Genomic DNA, 19144 nt, shown 5'->3' on the forward strand with positions numbered 1-19144 from the left:
GTTGTCCATGCTGATGTGACTTTCCAAATTATGTGGCACAAGCCTTCAAATAAGCATTCAATTAAGCAGGGCATTCAAAGGAGAGTCTCTCTCTCTCTCTCTCTCTCTCTCTCTCTGTTTTTTTTGGGGGGGTTTTGGTTGTTGTTTTTTGTTTTGTTGTTGTTGTTGTTGTTGTTGTCGCTAGATACCCCCACCCCCACCTCCTCATTGATGATTTGGATTATGAAGCGGAGGAAAAAAGATCACAAACACACACACATACACACACATACTCACTCACAGTCACAAACACATACTCGCAGACACACACACAGGGGGATCTCACAGTCGGCTAAGTGTGTGGTTCTGCTTATAGCCTAGACAGCAGTGTAATAGAATCAAGAAAGTTCTACCAAAGTTAATACACGAAGATCAGACAGGTTTTATTCCAGGTAGATATATTGGTGATAACATAAGAACCCTGTATGATATTATGCATTACTTAGAAATTGAATATAGTCCAGGCTTGTTAGTATCAATAGATTTCGAAAAAGCACTGGACTCATTAAATTGGTCATATATGAACACTGTATCAAAAGCCTATGGATTTGGCTTAGATTTATGTAAATGGATTCACACCTTTTACAAGGATATAAAATCATATGTCATTGTTAACGGTAAAGTATTCAAAGGCTTGAAAATACAAAGAGGATGCCGCCAGGGAGATCCAATCTCACCCTATCTGTTTGTATTATGCTCAGAAATCCTGGCGTGCAAGATTAGGGAAGATGAAGAAATTAAAGGCATAAATTTATTAGATACCATTTTTAAAATTAGTCAGTTTGCTGATGATACAACATTCACATTAGAAGGAGATAAAGAATCGTATGAAAAGTTGTTTGAAACACTAGAGGGATTTGAAGAATTTTCACGGCTAAAAATTAACTATGATAAAACATTAAATGTCTGGTTAGGAAGAATGAAGAACTCAAAACGCCGGTATCTACTGGAAAAGAAAATGAAATGGAACCCCCCCCAAATATAAACTTTTAGGTATTTGGTTCACAGAAGATCTATCAAAAATAACTGAAGTGAATACAAAAGACAAATTGATAGAAGCTAAGAGGCTTTTCAAGATTTGGTCAAAACGTATATGTACACCCCTTGGTAGAATTGCTATTTTAAAATCACTCATACTTTCAAAACTCATTTACTCGTGGATTCGTCTTCCCAATCCCCCGGACAAAGAGATAAATCAACTACAGAAACTGTGCTATGAATTTATATGGGATGACAAAACAGATAAGATTAAAAGAATATATACAGTACATAATATTGGAAATGGAGGTTTGGGTATTCCAAATATACAAATGTACATAGGGGCTCTAAAAATATCATGGATTAGGAAATTACACACAGGAACAGCAAAGTGGAAAAAATACTGTTAGTCAAATCCCCAGAAATCAACTCCCTGGATCAGTACGGACCAAGAAAATTTGTAAACACTGAATGCAATAGTTTCTGGAAAGATGTATATTGGGTATATGAGAATTTTACAAAACATGTTAGGTTAAAAGAAGCACAAGAGGCACTCGTAGAACCACTTTTTCATAACGACAAATTTAAAGTCGGTAATAAGACAGTTTATTAAAAAAAACTGGACAAGTAAAGGTATTTTTCTGGTTAGAGATATTGTAGATGAAAATGGGTGCTTCCTTAGTCATTAAGATTTCACAGAAAAATATGAGGTTAAAGTTAATTATTTACTGTATATGGGATTTATACGTTCCATTAAAAGTTACCTGCGTACAAACAATATTACTATCACAGACAAAACTTGCAATAAAGAACCAAAAGCACTGCAGATAATAGCTAATGTTAGGAAAGGATCTAAAATTTATTATGATATATTACTTGAGCCAATTTTTCTATACAATATAAATTCTTTTATCAAGTGGGAGCAAAAACTAGACATTGCAATAAATTGGGATACCACTATGAAACAAGTGTAAAACATAAAGGAAGTAGGATTGAAATGGTTCCAGATTAGAATATGTCATGGTATATTGGTTACAAACAAAATACTCAAAAAAATGGGAATAACAAATAGCGACATGTGCAACTTCTGTAAAAATGAAATAGACACAATTCAACACTACTTATGGCACTGTACATTTACTCAGCTCTTTTGGGGGGGACTTAGAGAATGTCTTGAAGGAAAAGTGTGAAAATTGTGCAAATGTAAAGTTTAATATAGAGTTAGTATTATTTGGAAATGATGATGTTACGAAAACAGGTGAAATATTTGACCATATCATTCTAGTGGCGAAACATTTCATTTATAAATGCAGAATAAATAAAATCAAACCATGTATAAAGTACTTCCTAACAGACCTAAGAAACATATATAAAACCGAAAAATATATACACTCGATGGAAATGATGTCCATAGCATTTTCTAGAAAATGGTACCCATACATAAAATGATTGAAGGCAACGAGGAGGAGGAAAGACAACCACGAATGTAACGTTTGTTCTTTTATTTATTTTCTTTTTCCTTTCATTTACTTACTTGTTTTATACAGTGCATGTGACTTTTTTGTTTGTTGTTTTCTCTGTATGAAGACAGTGTTATGTTGTTTTCCTGATTTGCAGTTTAGGTGGTGCACAGTGGCAAATATTGTTGACTTCAGATGTTGGTTTTGTATGTCCGTCTGTATGTATTAAATGTTAAACTCGAATAAAATATTTATTTTTAAAAAATGATAATAATAATATAGAATATTCTATTTCCATTCCACTGCAGACATATGGTCATGTAGGGGTCAATTAGGACATTTTTCAAAACCATGTATGAAGCAGTTTTTTTTCTTAAACTTCAGATGCAGTATTTGTAATCCACTCTGAAGCTCGAAAAGCACATTCTTATTATAAGCTTAATACTGCACTGCATTGTCATTGAAAACTTCAACACTGGAGTGACCAGGAACACAGTTATAACCCGATTCAACGATGTAATGAGTGAGGTAATTTTTTTCATTATGTCAGCTAAGAATTATTTATAAAGACAGAATAATGGATAAAATTTCTGTTTTCCAAGTGGATAGGAGTTGAAAAGTGGAAGAAGAGGTTAGATTCGCAGATATTTTTTTTAGGTCTTACAAAAACAACTTATTTAGAGAAGATTACTTTTTTTAAGACAATATGAAATTGCCAAAAAAGTAAGACACGGTCTGTAGTTTCCATAGTATGAGTATGTGAATGCTGGTATATATAAACTCTCTCTCTCTCTCTCTCTCTCTCTCTCTCTCTCTCTCTCTCTCTCTCTTTCTCTGTCTGTCTGTCTGTCTGTCAGATTCACTCTGTGTGTGTGTCTCTCTCTCTGTCCCTCTCTCTCTCTCTCTCTCTCTCTCTCTCTCCCCGTCAGATTCTCTCTCTGTGTCTATCTGTCTCTGTCTCTCTGTCTCTTCCTTCTCTCTCTCTCTCTGTGTCCCTCTCTCTCTTTCCCCCTCTCTCTCTCTGTCCCTCTCTCTCTCTCTGTCCCTCTCTCTCTCTCTCTGTCGCTCTCTCTCTCTCTGTCCCCCCTCTCTCTCTGTCGCTTTCTCTCTCTCTCTGTCCCTATCTCTCTCTCTTCCTCCTTCCCCCCCCCTCTCTCTCTCTCTCTGCCCCCCCCCCAATCCCCCCCCCCCCCGCCGCCCCCCCGTCTCTCTCTCTCTGTCCCTCTCTCCGTCAGATTCTCTCTGTGTGTCTATCTCTGTCTCTCTGTGTCTCCCTCTTCTCTGTCTCTGTCCCTCTCTCTCTCTCTGCCCCCCCCCCCTTCTTTTCTTCAATCTCTCTCTCTCCCCCTCTCTCTCCCCCTTCTCTCTTTCCCTCTCTCTCTCTCTCTGCAGGCAGCACAGTCCACCCTCACCCAGGAACTCAGACGCTGTCTTGGGCCTGGCCATGAACTTCCTCACGGCCTCCCCGTAGTCTTTCCGGCGCCGTGCCGCCGACTTGTTGTCCGCAGACGCCGGGGTGCCGCAGCGAAATGGTTCCGCGGCCTCCTGCAAGGCCTCCCGCGTGGAAGAGCTGCTGTGGGCACTGCTGACTCTGGACGGGCCTCGGCTGTACAGGTCTGGGTTCGAATCTGTGAGGAAAATGATGATAAGTGTTTATTCATTGGTTGCTGGTTAAAAAGCGGTTTGTTACAGAAATGTAGCTGGGAACGGTTTGCTATAAAATAACCAATTTTTAAAAGGTATAAGAAAATTTGTTGAAGCGTAAAATTACAGTCATAGTGTTTGTTTTGGTTTTTGTCTCTCCATGGATAGCTTGATATCAAATTCAAATTATTTTCACATTCTAAATCTAAATACCCATCGTTATATAATTCTTGCCATTCGTCACAAATTTGTATCCAGAGAGTATTCAAACAATAATACTTATCGCAGTTTTATCATTGACATTCGTCACAAATTGTGTGTGTGCGCGCGCGCGTGTGTGTGTGTATGTGTGTGTATGTGTGTGTGTGTGTGTGTGTGTGTGTGTGTGATTTGGAAGGGATGGAGCAAGTGTGGTCAGCTAAATGCATGCTTGACTGCTTTCTCGCTCGCAGGCTCGCCTGCAAAGTCTGGTATGTTTTGTATCATATCGTATCGTGTTGTATGGTATGGTATGGTATCGTATCGTATCGTATCGTATCGTATCGTATCGTATCGTATCGTATTTCTAAATATTTCTCTGCGTGAAATATTCGGGCTGCTCTTTCCGGTGAGAGCGTGTCGCCACAGTGCAGCGGAAATCTCACCTCTTTTTTTTTTTCTTTTTTTTTTTTGTATTGCAAAAGTATTTGTTTCACCACCGAGGTTAATTTCCCCACAGAATTTTGCCAGTGACAAACCTTTCCTTGTCGTGAATTCTTGTACATGTGATAAGTGCATGCCACAAACGGGACCTCGGTTTATCGTCTCATCCGAAAGATTAGCACCCTGGACATTCACTCAAGGTCGCGTGAAGAAGGGGGTGGAGTGAAACTCTCTGTCTGTTTATGGGACTCGAACCCGTGCATACTGGCTTCCTAGTCCAGTGCATTATCGCTGGGCCACCGCTCCACCTGTGGAATGGAAGAGGAACTGGTAATGGAAGCGACTGTGTGCCTTACCCAGCTGTTTCTGGCTGGGTTTGTCCGGAGTGAGGTTGATGTCAGTGATGGTGTGCGGCACACTCAGCGTGAACAGGAACCTGGAACGGAGGGAGGAAGTTTGTTTAATGTCCTCGTCACACATATCGGTGACTGAAGGCATTTTGTTAAAGTATTAATATATGTACATTTGATCGAGTATTATCGGTTAGAAGGGGTGGGGATGTGAATGAGGGAAACTGGGCAAATGAGTGTGAAATGAGGGTGAAATTTGAAAAAAAAAAATCTAACTACAATTACAGGAAATTACTTAAAGGACTTCGTAAAAGAGAAGTTGTTAAAGTAACAAGCAAAACAACTGATAATGAATGCAAAAAGTCAAAAACATCAACGTTATCAGTCACTTGTGAAGACACACTTTCGCGTACATAAGGCTTCATCAAGCTACAGTCAAAAATTATATGCTCAATTGTCAGGTTACTAAAGCATATGCACTCGACATTAGAACAATACTTGGTCCGTAATGAATTTGATAATAGTCTGAAAGCTAAACTCAGAATTGGTCTGCGAATCGGACCAAAGTCTGAGAGAGTCAACTGACGAGGTTTTAGACTTGAATTCAAGCACCTATAAAAGTCTCTTTCTAGTATATTACTTATTTCCTCGTATGAAATGGGCAATATACTTTTATACTATCTGTATAATTCTTTGCTCCCTTTTTTGCTGCTCTGTCTGTTGTAACGGAACCATCACTGTGTGGTGCTTTTCTTTCACGAGGTCATTTCTTCAACGAGCACGCAACGCGTGCATACACACACATACTCACTCACAGTCACAAACACATACTCGCAGAGACACACACACACACACACACACACACACACACACACACACACACACACACACACTAGCGCACACACACACACACACACACACACACACACACACACACACACACACACACACACACACACACAACATCTAATATCATTCAAAGTGAAAAGACGTTAAATAAAAGAAAGAACACACACGCACAAGCACACAAACACGCGCGCGCGCACACACACACACACACACACACGCACGCACGCACGCACACACACACACACACACACACACACACACACACACACACACACACACACACACACGAAAATACACGAAAATGCATGCAACGAAAGAGTACCTGTCATAAAAGTCCAAGATGCAAGGATGATGGAAATCCGTCACTGTGTAGAACGACTGTGACTCTGGGTTCAGTTTCTCGGCCTGCACAGTGATCACAGACACAGTCAGAAGAAAGGAAGAAGAAAGACGCCGGCGATGTGCAAGACGCTAACGATGACGATGACTGGTATATAACGATGCACAAAGAAGACACTTTTTTTTAAACTTGATATCAAACCAAAGCAGCATACAATTTAAGATTTTGAATACAAATGCAAATGGAATAGCAGAGATAACGAGGGGATCAACAACAAAGAACACAGCGACAGAAGAAAAAACCTTATTTATAGAAACATGATTCAAAATTCTACACAAACGAGTGTTTGTCATTAATGCTTCACTTTTTATGCCACTTATTAACCACACACACACACACACACACACACACACACACACACACACACACACACACACACACACTCACACACATGCCCGCATACACAAACTCACACACATACCATATAGCGCACGCGCGCGCGCGCACACACACACACACACACACACACACACACATGCCCGCTCGTGTACCAAAAACAAGAGCTGCTTTGCCGATTGATTCATCCATTCGAGTGGAAAATTTCCACTCGGTCATGCTTTGTAGAAAACGAAACACGGCCATTGGCCTTTAAATAGAAAGAGTCATTACAGACTAAATGACACTCTTCCGTTCTAATCAGTGTAATGAATTGTTATTAAGAATCCTTCGAACTGTTGTTTAGACAGAAAGAGAAAGAAAGAGAAACAGACAGACAGTCAGTCAGACAGAGAGATGGTGAGAGGAAAAGAGATAACGATTTGACAGTCATATCTGCAGACAGACTAACAGAGAGAGGGGTGGGGAGAGACAGACAGAGGCGAAAGATATATACATACAGCGGAAACCAGATGACTTAACGACTGTATCTCCAGCAGCAATGTACAACCCGTAACCTCTCCCTCGCTCTTTCCAACTGAATGACGCTCAGTCGATTGTCGTGTCCCCTCTCCCCCACACCCCTTACCTGTCAGATGATCACAGACTTGAACTAACTCTCCACAAAGACAGGAACCACTTAACCCATCAGTCACAGTGAGTATTTCCCATCCTGTCATACGTCTCCGAAAACAAAACAAAAAAGTCAATAATCCTTCGTAAGAAAGATTCGGAAAAGACTGAATGGATCAGAGCGTTACCAAGACCCTGTCCGAACAGAGAAACAATTCATCCCTGGAAAGAGAAACGTAAAATTCCTTTCCTCTGTGTTTCTGTCTGTCAGTCTGTGTCGGTGTCTGTGTGGCCATGTCTCTCACTCCCTGTGTGGGTTTGGGGTGAGTGTGTGTGTGGACTCTTTTCTCTTCTCTGTCTGTGCAGTCTCTCTGTCTGTCTGTCTGTCTGTCTGTCTGTCTGTCTCTCTCTCTCTCTCTCTCACACACACACACACACACACACGCAACATACACACACAATCTCTCTCTCTCTCTCTCTGTCTGTCTGTCTGTCTGTCTCACACACACACACACACACACACACACACACACACACACACGCGCGCGCGCGCGCAACATACACACACACACAATCTCTCTCTCTCTCTCTCTCTCTCTCTCTCTCTCTCTCTCTCTCTCTCTCAAACACACACATACACATAATCTCTTTTTCTCATTCACATACAATCTCTCTCTCTCTCTCTCTCTCTCTCTCTCTCTCTCTCGCTATATATATATATATGTGTGTGTCCCCTCTCTCTCTCTCTCTCTTTCTCTCTCTCCGCCTCCTCTCTCTCTCTCTCCCTCCCTCCCTCTCTCTCTCTCCCTCCCTCTCTCTCTCTCTCCCTTGAATGGCAGGACAAGTGATTTTTCCCACCACTGTCAGGGTGCTTCAGCAGAATTCGAGTCTCAGCGAAAAAGTCACCCAGTTAGTATTGGTAGATGTTCTGAAGACTCGGTTCTTAACAATTACGGAAAACTGTTGTTGAATATGTGTACTGCAATTGATTTGTGCATACTTAATGGAATGTGTCACGGCGACCAGAAAGGTTGCTACACGTATATATCGGACAGTGGATGCAGTGTGAATGATTATGTTATTATGTCTTGTGAAATGTATGCATTATTATGTGATTCATGTGTGTTTCGTGTGTCTGACAGAATTGAGTCTGATCATATGCCTGTGGAACTCCGTTTTGTAGACAGTGTTGTTGAACTGAAAAAACCACAATTTGAATATCATTTTGTATTAGAAAAATATGTGTGGAATGACAACCTGGCTGATACATACATTCGTAATGTAAACTCTGATGAATCTCAAGAAAAAATAAACTTTGCAATTAGTCTAATTAGTGTTGATATAAATCAGGCATTGAACGTTTTTAATGTATGTATTAAAGATGCTGCTCAACATATGAAAAAACAAGTAAATATTAGAAATGCGATAAAACCAAGAGATTGGTTTGATGCAGAATGTCGCAGCACTAGAAAAAATGTTCGCAGGTTACTTAACAAATATAGACATACTTTAGATGTTAATGATCGTCATTGTTTTTGCAAAGCCAGAAGGGAATACAAACATTTACTAAAAAGAAAGAGAAAACAGTTTAACGACACACTGCTAACAGAACTCATTGCTTCTATTAAGAACCAGAAAGAATTTTGGAACAATATACGTAAAATGTCATTTAAAAGAAAACAGCCAGTTAATAACATTACTAATGATGTTTGGTTTGAACACTTTAAAACTCTACTGACAAAAGATGTTATTTCTGACAGTGTACTGCAATGGGAACAAGATGTAGAGGATGAAGATTATTTTAATCGACCAATTTCAATAGAAGAAGTGATGTTTGCTATAAGAAAAATAAAAAATCGTAAAGCTGCAGGACCAGATTGTATAATTGGTGAATTGCTGAAATATGCCAGTAAATCTGACTTGATTGTGAATTTCTTTGTAACTTTTTTCAACTCGCTGTTTGACAAAGGAATCTATCCTGAAAACTGGACTGAATCTATTGTTTTACCACTGTATAAAAAAGGCGATGTGAATAATCCGAATAACTACAGAGGAATTTCTATTTGCGATATAAGTAGTAAGTTGTACAGTACAGTTATTAATCAGAGGCTGCAAGAGTGGGTAGAAGATAATAATATCACAGGTGAATACCAGGCAGGGTTTAAACGCAACTACTCAACTGTTGATCACATGTTTACTTTGATGGCCTTTGTTCAAAAACAGTTCTCTTTAAATCGAAAACTATATGTTGCTTTTATTGATTTTGAGAAAGCCTTTGACTCTATAAACAGAACAATTCTATGGCCTATTCTTTTAAAAGCAGGTGTTCGCGGCAAGTTGTTGAAATGTATAATGAGCATGTATGCATGTGTGAAAGCTAGGGTTAGATGTGGAGATAAGATGACAGATTATATTCAATGCACTTCTGGTGTGAAACAAGGTGATGTCTGCAGTCCTGTTCTTTTCTCTCTTTTTATCAATGAACTAACTTCAGAAATTGTCAGAAATGGGAAGCACGGTGCACAATTTATTGGTGATATTCTAGAGTTGTTTATCCTTCTTTTAGCTGATGATGTTGTGTTAATGTCTGAAACTGTTGTGGGTCTGCAAATTCAATTAAATAGTCTATCTAGAGCTGCACAATCACTTCAGTTGAAAGTAAACGTGTCAAAAAGTAATATAATTGTTTTTAGAAAAGGTGGATATTTAGGAATGAGGGAAAGATGGGCTTATAATGGGATAGTGATGCCTGTAGTGAATGCTTATAAATACCTAGGTATATATTTTTCAACTAAATTGAGTTTCACGGTTGCATGTAAAGATCTTGCAAGTAGAGCCAAGCACGCATTACTCTGTATTATGCAAAAATTGTCAAGTGTAGAAAATCAGTCTTTAGACCTATTTATGAAACTGTTTGACTCCCAAGTACAGCCCATTGTTCAGTATGGAGCGGAGATTTGGGGTCTTTCTAATGCTGCTGCTTGCTGTGAGAATGTCCATCTGTTTGCACTAAAAAGGTTTCTTGGAGTCGCCATGAGAACACCAAATGATTTAATCTATGGTGAGACGAATAGGTATCCAATTTATCTTAATTCCGCAGTAAGATGTATTAGTTATTGGTTAAAAATAACACAAATGGAAAATTCAAGGCTACCGAAAAAAGCTTATAACATGTTATATGATCTAGACTCAAGGGGTAAGGTAAACTGGGTGTCAAAGGTTAGGGTTAAATTAAATGAATTGGGGTTTGGCTATGTTTGGTTACAGCAGGGGGTAGGCGACATAAATGGATTTATTTGCGTGTTTCGTACAAGATTAATTGATTGTAGATGGCAAGATTGGTCAAATCATGTTCAAGAAAGCGATCGTTTCAGGTTTTATAAGCGGTTCAATTATATACATTCTATTCCAACTTATTTATCAATGAAAATGGATAGACATTTAAAATATATCACGACAAGGTTCAGATTAGGGGTTTCCGAAATCTTACTGCATTGTCTTCGTTATCGTAAGTTCAGTGACTGTGATCTTATTTGCCCATTATGTAGATGTGCTGATGAAACTGAACTTCACTTTGTGTTATGCTGCCCTGCTTTGGAAGACCTTAGATCCCAGTTAATTCCACAAAAGTATTACACACGCCCAACTTCATTTGGACTTGTTTTGCTGATGTCATCGACAAACGAAACCATTGCAAAACAGTTTGCTGTTTACTTGTACAAAGCGTTTAAAAAACGCAATACACTATGTAGTTAATTATTTGTTGTGTATTCTCAGCTTGTCGTTGAACATTTACCGACGTGTATTGTTGTTAGTATGCATTTATTGTTGTGAATTACTGTTCACTGTACCCCCTTCATGAGGGGCCATGGCCTTATTATTGAATAAACCATCCGTATCCGTATCCGTATCCCTCTTTCTCTCTCCCTCTCTCTCTCTCTCTCTCCCCTCTCTCTCTCCCTCTTTCTCTCCCTCTTTCTCTCTCCCTCTCCCTCTCTCTCTCTCTCTCTCTCTCTGCCTTCTATTTAACACACGATAACTCAGACTAAGCACTGAGCTGTCTCTGTGGGGCAAACACATCGTTAACTTTTTTTCTGGCTCCACGTTCCACCCCACATCCTCCCGCCCCCCGAACCCCCCCCCCCCCCCCCGCCCCCCACCTGCCATTCCACTCTCTCCATTCCTCCCCTTCTCACTCACCCAACCCCCAGTTGAACGTACGACCAAAAGCCAGAGAGAAAATGAGTTTTGTGCAGACAGTGATCGATAGCGCACCACTCAGCTTTCGGAAAGTGCAACGGAGAGGTTTCTGATTGTACACGACCGCTGCAGATATAGTCATTAAAAACTGATCTCTGTTTTTTTTCGCGCTCCACACACCCTCTCTCTATGTCTCTGTGTGTCTGTTTGTCCGTCTCTCTTTGTCTCCCTGTCTCCCTGTGGATTGGCAAAGACAGATTGGAAGAATAGGCAATACCTGATAATTTAATACTCGAATGAAAAATAGTAATAGGAAAAAACAAAACAAAAACAAAACAAAAAAACGTTTTGTGTTTTGGGTTCTGTCCCCACCCCCCAACCCCCTCTCTCCTTGTTTTCTCCATCTCTCATACTGACATGCAACGACCAAGGCTCTCTCTCTTTTTCTCTGTCTGTCTGTCTGTATGTATGTATGTATTTCTCCTTGATGCTCTCTCTTTCTCTGTTTGTATATCTTTCCTATCAATACCCAGACCTCCAGAGGAAGTCATGACGCAAAAAGGTCACAGGGGAAAGGTGATTGTACAGACAGTGATGGAGGGAGGGGGTTTGGGGGACAGGGAGGCCAGTGGCAGTTGGGGAATGCCGTGGGCAGATTCCTGATGATGGATGTCCCTGAAGATACTTGTTCGCTTCTATCTCCCTGTCTCTTTGACTCCCTCCTCTCTACCTCTCCATTACCTCTCCTTCCAGCCTTCTCTCACTCACAACACACACACACACACACACACACACACACGCGCGCGCGCGCACGCACGCACGCAGGCGCGCGTGCGCACGCACGCACAGAGAGAGAGAGAGAGAGAGACGTGCAAATGATGAAAGTAACTGTAATTTGCCGAAAAAAAATGTTCTCTCTCTCTCTCTCTCTCTCTCTCTCTCTCTCTCTCCCTGTCTCTCATCCCTATGTTTGTTTGTTTGTTTGTTTGTTTGTTTGTTTGTTTGTCTCTCTCTCTCTCTCTCTCTCTCTCTCTCTCTCTCTCTCTCTCTCTCCCTGTCTATCTGTTTATGCTTTTGTCTCTCCCTCTTTCTTCGTCTCTGTCTGTCTGTCTGTCTCTCTCTCTTTCTCTCTCTCTCTCTCTCTTTGTGTCTCTCTCTCTGCTTCCTGTCTTGATAAACATGAAGAATCTTTATCACCGGTTAATGTTCATGCATATTCTTTTGATTCCACATTTTACATATCAAAGGAAGTTGCAGCCAAAGAAGGATCAGGCTTTTCAGCACTGGAAGGGGGAGGGGGGGGGGGCAGGAAGGAGAACACTGGCCAGTCTACCCAGCCAGAAAGTCTAACGGGTAGAATTTTTGATTAAACAATATTATCACAGCTGTAAAAGTTGGCATCATATTCTTCTCTCTCTCTGTCTGTCTGTCTGTCTGTCTGTCTCTCTCTCTCTCTCTCTCTCTCTCTCTCTCTCTCTCATTTAACAATGTTTTACGCCATGGGCTTTGCTCACCCTTATTTAGGGATCAATGTATCTAAAAACAATAAAATTAATTCATTCATTCATTCATTCTCTCTCTCTTTCTCGGATTTGTTTGTCCATCTATCGATTTATCTACTTATATATCTTTCTATGTACGTATCTCCCACTGTCTTATTTTAGATCATGTCATTTGATAATAAATATTGACCAAAACTAGCAGCAACTGTACCAAAAACAAAAAGGAAAAAAGCAGCTAAGTCATTCCATGCTCAATTTACAAATTCTTCGAAAACCGACGATACGGTAGAGTGAAAGCAACCGATATAATCTTAAATACCCATTTCACAAGAGAGCCTGTAGACTAGAAAAAAATCCAGGTTTTATTTGTAAATAATCTGAAAATGTTTCAGATTAAAACATGAGTAAGTTTTAACTCACTCAGTACGGCCAGTCCTCTCTTCTCCTCTACACAGACCCCTCGGATGTCCAGTGGGTGTCTGAATGACCCAACCTTTAGCTTCCGTCGTCAGAATTGTGGTATTCTTTGTCAACATTCACCTCTTCAGTATAAGAGCCTTCCTCTTGCAATATTTTGATGATGGTAATTGGGGCGAAAGCTGTTAAAGTCGTCTCTTTCGCCGTTCGTATGGAGAGAGTTAAGGTAACCACGTTTGTACCATATCTAGGTAGGTTTCGTGCTAACCTTGCACAGTGTTTCATTTCGATACTGCGCACTTCGGGGAAAGGCGATTTAGAAAGGCAGTCACGTTTCACTCGCCCTACCCTTTTATCAATACACATGAGGAAAAGTGGTGCCCATGAAAGGTTGGGATTTCTACTTTCCTGCTTATTCTGCCTTTCTCCGACATCACGTGGGCTGTCAGAGACTGGGGAGAGATTTCTTTCAGTGTTCTGATCCACGCCGTCCCAGACAGTGATGGATGAAGATAAGGACAAGGATGCCACTTGAAGCACCTGTCTGCTGGAAAGTGCTGTGGCGGTGATTCTGGCTGTGGATGACCCCACGGACCATGTCGTTCAAATGAATTTTTTTTAAAGCTGTTTCTGTCTTTTTTCTGTCTGTCTGTTTGCTTGTCTGTGAGTATTTCCCTTGGACAGTCCAATACTAAGTGATGGGTCATGTCTACATTAGGGATGATCACCCAGCTAATGACATACACAGACTCATCTTTTATCGGAAAGCAACAGCAGACAGAGCAGAGTGGAACCAAGCACTGTCACCTTCATCACCAAATACCGGCATCGATACAGACAAACGTCTGGCTTCCTCCCCTTCCTCCCCTCCCATCTCTGTGATCCCATCAGCAAAGCAATTGTACTTCCTTCAGGTCCAATGGGCCGGTTGTGGTCCAGCAACTACATGACTTTTGCGCATAAGCTAAATTTAGCCTATAGCTACTACTCTTACCGACACAGACACTGCCACAGACAGGAATGGATTGGATGAAGGGAGGGGGGAGGGGTGGAGGTGGGCTGCGCCATGCCTGGCCAGACAAAATGTCTCAGGGGAGAAAGGTCTGATTTTCAGCAATTGGTCTCTGTAGTGCAGTGCCGCACATCCCACCCTCTCTCTCTCTCTGATACACGTGGACGTTCAACACAACTGATCCTAGCTTGCTTTGGAAGTCAATTAACACTCAAATACAACCAATTTTAACTGATGCAGCAGATATAAGGGGATTAGAAGATAATGCTTAAATGAAAAAAGTACATACCTTCGCTTTTAAGTAGTAAGAATCCGCTGTGTGGGTGAAGAGACTTTGGGTGTGCAGTGTAAGAATATCAGACATGTGCGAATGTTTATGACAGTCTGGGTGTGTTCGCACGCTCCAGATATGATGGTGGTGTGTCCATCGAGATCGATGATGACCATCGTTGTCATCCAGATGGGGGATGGGGGATGGAGGGAGGGTGGTGGTGGGGTGGGGGGAAGGATGCTCATGAATCTATCTGTGAGTGCGCAGATGGCTGAATAGTCCAATCTGAGCACGAAATGTTCGCTGACAGTTTGGGCAGACAAAGACAGGCATATCATTGTCAGGGAGCTTGTTTGCCCGTGACTTTCTGGTCTGCCTCTTCTCAACAGCTGCAGCAGTCCTGTTGGCCTCGCACAACCTGGCGCCTTTGTGCACAGCAGCGCGCCATTTGTCACGGTCCACTGCAGATTCCTCCCAGGAGTCAGGGTTGATATCAAACGCTTTCAGAGAGACTTTCAGAGTATCTCTGAAGCGCTTCTTCTGACCTCCGTGTGATCTCTTCCCTTGTTGCAGCTCGCCATAGAAGAGCCTTTTGGGCAGCCGATGGTCTGGCATGCGCGCCACGTGTCCAGCCCAGCGAAGGTGGGACTGCATCAGGATGGTGAAGATGCTGGGAAGGGTGGCTTTTGCGAGCACCTCTGTGTCTGGGGTCTTGTCTTGCCACTTGATGTTCAGTAGCTTCCTGAGGCATGTTGTGTGGAAGTGGTTCAGCTTCTTGGCGTGTCGTTGGTACACTGTCCAAGTTTCGCAGGTGTACAGTAGTGTGGGGAGAACTACTGCTCTGTAGACCTTTAGCTTGGTCTCAAGACTAATGCCTCTTCTGTTCCAGACATTTGCATTGAGTCTACCAAAAGTTGCGCTTGCTCTTGCAATCCTGACGTTCACTTAATCGTCGATGGTCGCATTTCGTGACAGTGTGCTGCCAAGGTATGTGAACCGCTCCACCTCACTGAGTCTCTGACCGTTGACTGTGATGTTGGGCTCAACGTAGGGTTTCCCTGGGGCTGGCTGATGGAGAACTTCAGTTTTCCTCGTGCTGATGGTAAGGCCGAAGTTCCTGCTGGCAGTGGCAAACTTGTCGACGCTGAGTTGCATGTCAGCTTCAGATCCAGCGTTGACGGCACAATCATCAGCAAACAAAAAGTCTCTGATGATGTCTGTCATGACCTTCGTTTTTGCTTGAAGCCTTCTGAGGTTAAACAGCTTGCCATCTGTTCGGTACTTTAGGCCGATTCCAACATCGCCATCTCTGAAGGCATCAGTAAGCATTGCAGAGAACATGAGGCTGAACAGCGTTGGAGCCAGGACGCAGCCTTGCTTGACACCATTTGTGAAAGCAAAAGGAGCAGATGTTTCACCATTGTCCTGGACTCGAGCCTGCATGCCTTCATGGAATTGGCTGACCAAGGAAATAAATTTCCGAGGGCATCCGTACTTGGCCATGATCTTCCACAGTCCCTCTCTACTCACGGTGTCGAAGGCCTTAGTGAGGTCGACATAGGTGGAGAACAGATCAGCATTTTGCTCCTGACATTTCTCTTGCAGCTGCCTTGCAGCAAACACCATGTCAGTGGTTCCGCGCTCTTTCCGGAATCCACATTGGCTCTCAGGCAAATGACCTTGGTCAAGGTGTGCTGTGAGGTGGTTAAGTAGGATCCTGGCAAGTATCTTGCCTGCGATGGAGAGCAAGGAAATGCCCCGATGGTTATCACAGGCTTGCCGGTTCCCCTTTCGCTTGTACAAGTGAATGATAGATGCATCTTTGAAATCCTGGGGGATCGTCTCTTCTTTCCACATGAGTGAGTACAGCTGATGAAGCTTCTCAGTCAGCACAGTGCCTCCATCCTTGTAGACCTCTGCTGGTATGGAGTCTGAGCCAGGTGCTTTGCCACTGGATAGCAGACGGATTGCTTTCTGGGTCTCAAGAAGTGTTGGCGGATCGTCCAGTGCTTCGTTGGTGGGGACTTGTGGGAGACGGTCTATGGCTTCATCATTTATGGAGGAAGGGCGATTTAAGACACTGTTGAAGTGCTCAGCCCATCGTTCGAGAATGTTCTCCTTCTCGGTGATCAAGGTATTCCCATCTGCACTGAGGAGGGGGGATGATCCTGAGGATGTGGGGCCGTAGACTTCTTTTAAGGCATCATAGAACCTCTTCATATCGTGCCTGTCAGCATATCCCTGGATCTCATCAGCTTTGTCACTCAGCCACTTATCCTGCATCTGGCGTAACTTTTGCTGAACAGTCCTGCGGATGGCATTGTATGCATCCTTTTTAGATGTGGACTTTGGGTTGCTCAGGTGGGCTTGATGCAGACGGCGTTTCTCATCCAGAAGCTGCTTGATTTCATCACAGTTTTCATCAAACCAGTCTTTGTGCTTTCTGGTCATGGGTCCCAGGGTCTCTGAAGCTGTACTATAGATCAGCTCACGCAGGGTCCTCCAGTCAGACTCCACATTCTGGTTGTCCAGAGAGGCGGATTCCAGACGATCTTCCAGCAGCTCCACAAAGGACTGTTTGATGGTGATGCTTTTCAGCTTAGCGATGTTGAGCCGTTTTGGAGCCTTCTGGCCTTGGGGGCGTCTCTTGGGTTGGATTCGAATATTCAGCTTCGAGACTACAAGGCGATGGTCTGTCCAACACTCGGCGCCGCACATGGTCTTTGTTACACGTACATCTTGCCTATCCTTTTTCCTGACGATGACATAATCGATGAGATGCCAATGCTTTGAGCGAGGGTGCATCCATGACGTCCTGTTACGGGTAGGGAGGCAGAAAACTGTGTTGGTTATCAGCAGTTCGTGCTCTGCACAGGTCTGAAGCAAAAGCAATCCATTTGGGTTGCAGTGGCCCACACCGTGCTTTCCAATCACTCCATCCCAGGAGATGTAGTCAGAGCCAACTCTAGCATTGAAGTCCCCAAGAATGATGAGCTTGTCTGCTTTAGGGATGGCAGCAATGACAGAGTGAAGGTCCTCGTAGAACTTCGCCTTCACTTCATCCGGGTTGGTCATGGTTGGGGCGTAGGGCACTGACAATGGTGAGGTGCTTCTGGCCAGATGCCAGTGGGAGTTTCATGGTCATAAGCCTATCGTTGACTCCCTTTGGGATTCCAGCTAGCTTGCTGACAAGTGCTGTTTTTACTGCAAAACCAACACCAGCCTCACGTCGCTCTTCGCTTCCTCGTCCACTCCAGAAGAAGGTGTAACCAGATCCCCGTTCACAGAGCTCGCCTTCACCTGCAAGCCGAGTCTCACTCAAGGCTGCGATGTCGATGTTGTATCTGGCGAGTTCGGATGCAACTAGTGCTGTTCTCCTTTGGGGTCTGTCCGCGTTATCTCTGTCCAGGAGAGTCCTTATGTTCCAAGCACCAATGGTGAGAGGAACGATCCTTGTTTTTTTTCTTTTCTTTCTCTTTGTTTCGACCGCTGATGTAGGGTCCCCGCCAGCCGCGGTATGCTGGCCAGGGTGATATGGAGCAGGCAATTTTTAGGGCACCTTTTCTAGCCCCTTCCTCATGCCAGGGAGGTGAGCAGTGCATTCCTAAAGAGGGCTGCTCAGACGCTCAGACGGCTGCCGAGCTCCATCGCTGCTCCTGTCGACGAAGAACGACCCTATGGCCTGAGCCGCCTGCATGCAGGTCTGCGGCTGCGACTGCCAGTGTACCCACACCTGTCGTTTCGTCGCTCGCCTGTCGCCACAGGACTTGGGGGTGATGAAATGATGAAGGATGAAAGGTCATTTTGGATGACTGATGACTTGCGCGATGAGTTTGTTTGAAGTGAAGAGGACCTCACTCTCTCGTCCGGGTCCACCAATTTCCAGTGGCAAGACTAAGTCGAGACGACTGGAGGATGAGCACGGATGCAGTCGATGACCAAGATATCCTTTCAGTGTCTCATCTTGCTCTCTGCACTCCACAGTGCGTTGCTGTAACCGGCTTCCTCTCCGTTGAACCGATAGGTTTCTTCCGCAGATTCTGCCGGATCTAGACTTCGCATACATGGGTAGACACACCCCGGGGGCCAACTGCGTGTGGCATGCACACAGCACAGTGGAGCTAGATGGCCGTCGGTGGCTCTCCTGAGCCGACGCCCTTTTATGGATCTCCATAAGGGTGTCTAGCCACCCGCCTCACCAGTCCCAGAAGGGAGCGGTGGAAGTGCCGGTTTAGTCGTCGGCAACCCGACCCTGAACAGGTTGTACTGGATTACAGGTTACCAGTAGCAGATCTAATGACCTGACCTGACATATTTATGGATGATAGATAGAATTGAATGCTCATCCTGTGGGTCGCGGGCATGTTTATTTACTTTGTGTTGTCATATCTTTGATTTGACACTTTCCACTGAAAAAAACGTAGTCCCCTTG

The 19144-nt window shown here is 43.2% G+C and overlaps 1 protein-coding gene across 5 annotated transcripts in view; it reads right to left on the bottom strand.

Annotated features, from left to right (window-relative positions):
* The window catches only part of LOC143284780 (uncharacterized), a 124863-nt gene that overhangs the window by 21266 nt on the left and 84453 nt on the right, over window positions 1-19144 (bottom strand). For all 5 annotated transcript variants that reach the window (XM_076591780.1, XM_076591778.1, XM_076591781.1 and 2 more), the window contains 3 exons: window positions 6285-6367; window positions 5120-5199; window positions 3890-4105 (listed from right to left, as the gene is read on the bottom strand). In XM_076591780.1, coding sequence (XP_076447895.1) covers window positions 3890-4105; window positions 5120-5199; window positions 6285-6367 — 379 coding nt within the window. The remainder of the gene's footprint in view (window positions 1-3889; window positions 4106-5119; window positions 5200-6284; window positions 6368-19144) is intronic.

The sequence above is a fragment of the Babylonia areolata genome, chromosome 8 (assembly GCF_041734735.1).
Source record: "Babylonia areolata isolate BAREFJ2019XMU chromosome 8, ASM4173473v1, whole genome shotgun sequence".
Classification (NCBI taxonomy): domain Eukaryota; kingdom Metazoa; phylum Mollusca; class Gastropoda; order Neogastropoda; family Buccinidae; genus Babylonia; species Babylonia areolata.